The sequence below is a fragment of the Equus asinus genome, chromosome 21 (genome assembly GCF_041296235.1).
Source record: "Equus asinus isolate D_3611 breed Donkey chromosome 21, EquAss-T2T_v2, whole genome shotgun sequence".
In the NCBI taxonomy this organism is placed as follows: domain Eukaryota; kingdom Metazoa; phylum Chordata; class Mammalia; order Perissodactyla; family Equidae; genus Equus; species Equus asinus.
Genome location: NC_091810.1, coordinates 52,217,939 through 52,226,064, shown reverse-complemented (window position 1 = coordinate 52,226,064; position 8,126 = coordinate 52,217,939). Strand labels below are relative to the sequence as shown.

Sequence of the window (8,126 nt, the reverse complement as noted above, 5' to 3'; positions counted from 1 at the left end):
TCAACATCACAGAACGGACATCCCACCTACATCTGTGTCTCCCAGAGCTCAGAGAGCTCACTTTGAACGGAGCAAGTCCTCAGTCGTGGTTGCTGGATTGAATTGATTTGTGCGAGCAATCAGGCGGAAATGGGTGGAGTAAATCAGGGTGCCTCCCTGGTGTGGAATTCAGTGCAGGCACCAGAAACAATGCTTTGGAATGATTTATTAGCCTGGAAAAGTGATCTCAACATACTAGTACTTAAAAACAACAACAGCAGAAGAGTGAGTACAATTGGAGTCCATCTTTGTTACAATCATAAATATGCATAGGAAAAAACTAACTAAAAGAAAATACATTAAAAAATATACAGTGGTTGTCTTTGGGTAGTGGGATTATAGATGATTCTGCTTTTTCCCCCTCTGTATTTTTAAGCTTTTTTGGAAACAATTTTTGTTATTGGAAAAATAATTTTAAAAGAAATATATGTCTGAGGAAACAGGGAACAAAGACATAATAAATGAGAGATCCTTGGTGAGAGATGAAGTGTTAAGGACGCTAGAGTAAATAAGTTCCTTTGAGCTAAGGGCTCTCTTATCCTTCTTAGAGATGGAGTCCCCAGCCTTCCTGGTAGGCATTCTCTTGCTTCCCAGCCTCAAACACCATCAGCCTGCACAGGAGGCAATTTTTCGCTTATGGGTCCAATGTGGCAGCCCGAACCCTGATCCAGAAAACCAGAAGGCTTGGATGGAGAGCCAGAGGAAGAGAATCAACTGTCTCCTTTTGCCTGTTAGTGATTTCTGCAATAAAGCTGTCAGAATTTACTGCCACATCACCCAATTTATAGGGAAGGGAGATTCTGAAAAATATTCAGAAACAAAGGAATGGCAAATGGAAATAATGACTCTCTGTCCTCTATAGCTATTCAAGAAGTACGACACAATATATATAAGGGCTGTGTCTGGCCCGCTGCCTGAACTGTGGGACTGTAGTGAATATAAAAATTCTCTCTCAGGGCTTTCTTAGGTCTACCGCCAATAGCAGTTCCTCAATCCTGCTTCCCATTAGGTCTCGAGTTCTTCCATTATGAGTTCTGTGCTCCTCAGGGTTTCTGAGAGCCTGACCCTGCAGTGGGGTTGGGGTGGGTGGGTGGATGGAGGTGGCTGTGGCTTCTGATTGGCTCGGGGCTCAGAGTGGAGTCAACCATGGAAATCACTGCTTCCGAAATCATTGGTGGTAGGGTAGGGTCAGGGGACGCTACAGTGGCTTTGTTTACAAATGTTAATGTTCACAAATTTGAAATCCTGTTTGGGCCCAAGACATTCCCTGGCACCTTTTGTCCCATTTTGCACATTTATTTCCTTTCCACCAGGGAGAAGTTCGTGGCGAGGACTCAAGCTCCAGAGGTGGTTTAGTCTAGACCACCTTTAAGCTTCCTCAACCCTGAGTGGTGCAATTCTGTGCTGCAGCAGGTGTCAGAATCTGGCAGGGACAGCCAAGCTGCCTCCTCTCTGGCCAGCATGCCTGGCAGGTCATTCTCGCAGGGTACTGGATGGGCCTCCAAGGGCCTGAGTCAGAACCCAGCAGAGAGTTCATGCTCCCCGGTGGAGGGGGACATGGAGCTGGCCCTGTCCAGCCTCTCTATGGAGAGGAAGGGGAGCCACTTAGCCAGGTGCACGGTCACGAGCCTGTGGAACAACTGGCGCAGGTACTTTCGGAACCTCTGGCCGACAAAGACGTAGATCACAGGGTTGACGCAGCAGTGCGTGTAGGCGATCACCTCTGTCACTTGTATGGCCAGGTCCAGCTGTTTGCTCTGCTCACACTCATTGGTGAAAAAGAAGTTTTGGAAAGCAGAAACAAACACGGTCAGATTGTAAGGGGTCCAAAACAGGAAGAAGATGATCATGATGACAAAAATCAGACGGATGGCTTTTGCCTTCTTCTCATTTGGCCGTCTGAGCAGAATCTTTATAATCCCTGTGTAGCAGATGATCATGACCAGCAGAGGCAAAACCAGCCCTAAGATGTTCATCTTCAGAGCCTGGAACTGTTTCCACTCTTTTAGGCTTTCAGAAGGGAAATGAAGACTGCAGGTGTAATGAGAGAATTCCCCCTGGGTCTTGGAAAAGCACAAGCCAGGGATGGAAGCCAAGAGGGCCAGGACCCAGGTGATGATGCTGGTCACGATACCCCAGGTGACAGTCCTGGCCCGCAGGGCAGACACGGCATGGACGATGGCCAGGTACCTGTCAATGGTCAGCAGGATGATGAAAAGGATCTCGCTGTACAAGCCTGTGTAGTAAAGCCCTGAGAGCAATTTACACAAGCCATCACCGAAAACCCAGTTATCCTTCAGCTTATAGTCAATCCAGAAGGGCAGCGTGAAGAGGAAGAGCAGGTCAGAAATGGCCAGGTTGAGAAGGTAGATGCTGGTCATACTTTTGAGCCTCTTGTATTGCATGAGGACCAGGACCACCAGGATGTTGCCGACCAGGCCAATGACAAACACCAGAGAGTACAGGGGGGGCAGCAGCTGGGCCCCAAAGGCCCTCAGCTGTTCCTTTTGGCATGGAGTTGCAGCCCCATAGTCAAATTCTGTTGTCATATCATAGTCGTTTGGGGTCACTGAAATTTCCATCCTGGCTTCTCCAGGTCAAGAAAATGGTTTCTGTGTTTACTTTGTTGATAAAGGCGATGGGCTCTGGACAACAAAGACAAGGCAGTGATTACATGTCTTCAACCACTTGACAACTGCTTACTGAATGCCTATTGTGTCCTGTGCCCTGGGATGCAACGGTAAGCAAGGAGGACCCAGATCTTCTCTTCCCTTGTGGAACTTATAGTCTAACTGGGGATGCAGGCAATAAATAAATGAGTACACAAATCATTAATTCAATTGCTTTGGCAATGAGTGTTGTGAGGGGAAACTCCAGTGGGTGGAGAGCATAAACAAAGGAAGATCTCACCACACTACTCATAGCCAACATTTCCCAAGTGCTTCCCATGGACTCGGCATTGGACTTAGTGTTAAACAACCCTTGGAGGGGTGCCATTATTGTTCCCCATTTTAGAGGTGATGACATAGAAGTTTGGAGTGGTTAGGACACATATCTGGTGAGAACAAGAGCTGGACCTCAAACCTAGGTGGGTAAGCTGTCTTGTGCCCATTCCTGAAGCGACTTGGCTTTCCTGCTTCCAATCACAGAGCAATGGCTTTGCACTGTGGGGTCCACAGAAGGATGCTGAGAAGGAAAAAAGTTCTAACTGAGGGTTAAAAACTTACAGATGGATCTTGATGGCTTTTGGAGCTGAAATGATTCTCAGCCAGGGGTGACATAGCTCCAAGAAGGTACGTGAAAATGTTGTGTGGGCATTTTTTTTCTTTTTGGTTGTCTCAAAGATGGGGGCAGGTGGCAGTGCTATTGTCATTTGGCAGGCAGGGCCAAGGGTGTCCTGCAATGCAAAAATTATCCTACCCCAAACATCAATAGTGCTGCCATAGTGAAATCCTAGAAGGCCAACTCCATCCCTTACTAGATGAGGACACTGAGGGCACCAGAGTGGGCTCAGCCTGACCCACGTCACATTGCCATGAAGGGGCACAGCTAGGTCCACTGGTAACTCCGTAGACCTCCTGTGAGAGCTGTGAGGAGGATTCAGAGGAAAGTACAGGCCAGGTGGAGTGGAACGGCCTGGTGAGAAGAAGTGGGGAGTCCGGGGAGGAATAGCACAGAACAACCTTGAGCTCAGCGACCAGGCGGTAGCCAGAGTTCTGCTGAAACAAGCTCTTAGGTATTTTTACCTAGGGCTGCCTTGAAACAAACAAAAAAGAACCACTGGATAGCTTGCTTTTGTAGGACTTCCCCCAACCCTTTCTTTTGAGCACTCATTTTCAATTACTAATTCAATACACCTCCCCAAAGATAGCATGGGCTTTGGTGTAACCTACCAGCTATGAGACCATGGACAAGTTAATCTACCTCTCTGAGCCTCAGTTCCTCCTCTGTGTTGTGGGAAAGTAACTCTTACCTTGCAGGGCTACTGTAAGGTAATGTAGGAGAAAAGTGACCCCCTGGCTCTTACTGGGCCCTTAGTAAATATTAGGGTACCTCCTTCCCTGCAGTGGCCCTTCTCTGAGACCTGTCACCACCAGGAATGTCCCAGGTTCCAATCCTATTCTGGCTAATCTACCCCACTCCCCAAGTCCCCCCACCAAGTCTCTCTGTAGTTAATCTGGAAAACGAATGCTACTTGGCAATGATGGACAATGACAATCCCTCCCATGTGAGCTGCATTTTGAAATTTTCAATATATTGCCATCAGTCGGAATTGATTTGAGCTAAACGTCAATCAGTAAAGTAGGTGGTACCTACATCATAATTCCCATCTTGAACCTGGAGTGTCTAGTGCTCTTCCTTCTACACTGCTTAATGAATGTTTCCTGCTTAAAAAATTCACATTTCTGCATGGGCTGTTGGAAATTAGGCACATGAGGCACATGAGGAGTGTCGGGCACCCTGGCTAGGGGACTGTCATTTCCACTCAAATCCATCCCTATGGCTCACTCCTCCATCCCTGGACTTGCTTCTACCTGATCAGCTCTCTTTCTGGAGAAATCCAGGCTGACAGTCACTAACCAAGCTGCGTTGGCGATTTCTGATTTCTGCTTCCTCTGCCAGTGCTGACAGTTCGGCTTGGCGGTCAGCATTTTTGGGTGAGCTGGCGGGTTTATCATGGAAGCAATAAGCAGCTTGGAGGCACAAAGTGCAAATGGTGCAACAATGAGCCTGTGGGTCTAGTTTCTGGAGAGTTTTGGCAAAGGTGAGGGCAAATTGAGTCAGCATTGTCAGGCACTGTTTGAAAAGAGAGTCTCCTCCATACCCCCTAGCCTCCAACTCCAGTCACTATTTTCCCAATTTGTCAGGCACCACACAACAACTCCAGGGTACGCTGCTCCTAAAGGGAGATCACTGGGTTGGGACCTTGGAGGAGAGGCCAAAGGACCATGTTGCCGTGCAATCTGCCAGCACTGTTGTAGTCTGTGGCAAAAGTCTGCCCCAAGGTCACTGCACAGTGATCAGCTGTAGCCCTGGAGCCTGGAACCTTCCAGTGTCAGCATCCTTTAGCATAGGAGTGGGTGAAGTCTCCGAGTTGAGAAAGGACAGTCTGTGACGGTGGAGTGCCGAAGCTGGCTTACACTCGTTCATAAGAGCCAACAGCGGGCATCTCTTCCCACTTCTGCATTCTGCATGATGGTAGCTTGAAATTAATCCATGAATATTTACAGAAGGAAAACTGGCAAACATTAGAAATTAGGGCTCTTTTTTCAACATTGACCGGTACGTCAATGGCCCGCAGTCTGAATAGCCTAGAGCTGTCCTGCTAGTCAGCATGGGGACTAAAGGGTCAGTGAGTGGCACACAGCCTGGTGGCAGGCTGTGCAAACTTCTCGGAATTTCTAACTCTGAAAATCTGAGACCCTCCAGATTTTGTGGAGAAACAGTAGCCCCCTACCCCTCTGTCTTCAGAACAAAATTCTGACCTGCCTCTTTGTTAGTAGAGCAGAATGCATGCATCCCAAGAGGCCATCTGGCCAGCTCCCTGCCCACAGGTGGGTGAAATTCTACCTCCTCCCAAGACAGCCCACAGTCCTGATTTTGAGGCTCCTTGGTTCTAGTTTTCTTAAGAAATTGATTCAGTATCTAATCATCCTTGCCTCTGAAAATTTTTTTCTAATTAGTATTTCCCTCTTGCTATGATTTCTTCATATACCATGTTTGGTGTTCATTTACATGGGGAAATTTGTCAAGTAATTTCCTCTTGAGTAGCTTTCCACAGAAATTGCCTCTTGTCCCTTAATACTGGGCTGACTTTCTTAATCAGTCACCAGCAACCAATCATTCAAGAAAGCTCTCCCTTTTTTAAGCAAAAAACCTCTTATTTTGCATCTGAGCACACAGCCTTATAAATCCACCCAATCTCAGTCTTGCTATACAATTAATTGCTTCACAGATGCATCAATGAGCTCCTTAGACATTGGCCTGGCCCTCCAAGAATTCCCCACCTTTGAGGGGACACACAGGTAGACAAGTAATGCCCTGCGCAGGAGAAGGATGACAGCCTTCCCCAGCTGCATACCTGTCTTCAAAAAAGAGTGCCCTTGACAGCAACCAACAAGACAGAAAAGACAAGTGCCACTTACTCTGGTTTCAAAGGATTTTGTCCACGAAGTCTCTGTTTCTGGGACTTTTCGAGCCTGTATGACTTCAAGGCTCAAAATCCTGATTGAGCAGGAAGTGCTCACTTCCTGTGTGATGATGAAGACAGGACTCTGGGGTTCTCAGTTTTTCAGAATGACAAGAAAGGAACAAAGTTCTTCTTTCTGTATGGTTGGATGTCCTTGAATGGCCACAACACCTACCAGTGGCCAGTTCCTGGAGGCCAAGTTCATGCCAAGGCTGTCTCTGGTCACTGGGCTGCACTTCTCCCTGGGAGCTCTGCCTTAAGGGGATTGGGTAGGATGGGGTTGGGTGGAGTTGAGTGGGCTGAGGCGATGACAATGAGGAGTACCAGAACTTGTGAAGCAATCAATTGAAGGCTAGAAACGTGTGTGGGGGTGGCATGGGGGCAGGGCATACAGTTCTTGTGATCAGTGACTAGCCTTTTTTTTTTTTCTTTTAAAATTGCAAATGAGAGGATTTAAACATAACGCTGAGTCTTGTTCCTCAAAAAGATCTGGCTGATACGGTCTGAGAGAGGCTGCAGCTTCTCTTTGGCGCCCCCTATGTCCTCCACCTCTGACCGCTCTCCGTCCCCCTCTGCTCCCTTGTGTCCACCCCCCAAGTCCCACAGAGCAGTTTTACCTCGAGGAACCTCCAGCCTGGAGTGAGTACAGGGCTGTTGGTTGGGTTTCAGCCGTCCCTCTCTGGTCCCCGGCTCCTGTTTTATGCAATGGTCCGACACAGGCCGTGTTCACATCCCAGCTCTCCGCTGCAGACACGGGTGGATCACTGTGGCTTTCTCAGCCTGGTTCCCGCTGTGTCAAATGAGAGCACTGACTCCTCACACTCAGAGGAGGAAGCAGGAGGTCAGCTTGTGCATGAAAAATGCATGAGTGCCTGGCACGAGGAAAAACGTCTGACGAATGATGCTTGTTATGATTCTCCCCAGAGCTCCCAACACCTGCTCTGCCCCTGCGCTTGTGTCCCTCTGTTTCCATTTCCTTTCCTGTAAAATGGAGACTCTGCCAACCTTCCTCACAGGATTGCTGCAAAGCACCATTTCAGAAATCATGCATGTGAATGTGCCTTGAAAATGTCACATGTCCTTTCCAGGCTCAGTTTCCTCATCTGTAAGATGAAGACTTTGGAAGAGGTGGCTCCATGTCCCCTTTAGTGGACCATTCTGTGAATCTTCAGGGTCGGGTCTCACCTCTTTGTCAGCCTGTCCACAGAGAGATGGTGCAAGGAGGAGGCAAAGGGTAACTAGATAGACAGGCAAAGGGTAACTGGACCTAGGAACTGGCTGCCTTTGCGCAGGGAGTAGAGCACGAGGAGAGCACCAGCGATGGATGAGCCTGGCAAATCAGACAGTCCTGTGTTCAGACCCTAGGTCTACCTTTTACTGACTTTGCACGTGTTATTAAAGTTCTTGACTGTCTCTTTCCTCTTCTGTAAAGCGAAGTTAATAATGTCCACTTTATAGAGAAGATTAAACGAAGATTATATACGTACATGTGAATGACTGATTTGGGGGAGTGCTCGAAACATTAAAGATGCCTGTCTTAATTTGGGCTCTCCCTTCCAGATGCAAAAGCTGAGACAAGGATGCAGGTGCAAGTAGTGTATTTGCAGGGGATCCCAGGAAACACTGCAGGGGATGGGAAAGTGGGACAGGGAAAGGGAGAAGCTGATGAAGGGCGTGTTATTGAGCCCCTGCCACTGAAGGCAAGCAGAGCTCCATCCTTGTGGGGAACTCAGGGGCCCCCTCAGAGTCGTCCCAACTCCGGGGCCAGAGGGGTGAGGACACCGGGCGCATATCCATCAAGTCTCTACCCACCCGTCACTGGTTGAGAGCTGCTTCTTGTGGTATTCTGGCTTGCTGTCTGCCCTGGCTGTGGATCAAAGCTGCTCCCCAGGCAAAA

The 8,126-nt window shown here is 48.3% G+C and overlaps 1 protein-coding gene across 2 annotated transcripts; it reads right to left on the bottom strand.

Moving 5' to 3' along the window:
* Positions 1-405: 405 nt before the first annotated feature.
* CCR1 (C-C motif chemokine receptor 1) lies at positions 406-7,039 on the bottom strand. 2 transcript variants are annotated; one of them, XM_044754993.2, is made up of 2 exons: positions 6,847-7,039; positions 406-2,684 (listed from the first exon to the last, which is right to left on the bottom strand). In XM_044754993.2, exon 2 carries the CDS (start codon positions 2,619-2,621, stop codon positions 1,554-1,556), a length of 1,068 nt encoding a protein of 355 aa, XP_044610928.2. In that variant the 5' UTR covers positions 2,622-2,684; positions 6,847-7,039; the 3' UTR covers positions 406-1,553. The 2 variants fall into 2 exon arrangements, with proteins under 2 accessions (XP_044610928.2, XP_014707907.3); XM_014852421.3 differs by having other exon boundaries at positions 6,186-7,018.
* Between the last annotated feature and the right edge of the window lie 1,087 nt (positions 7,040-8,126).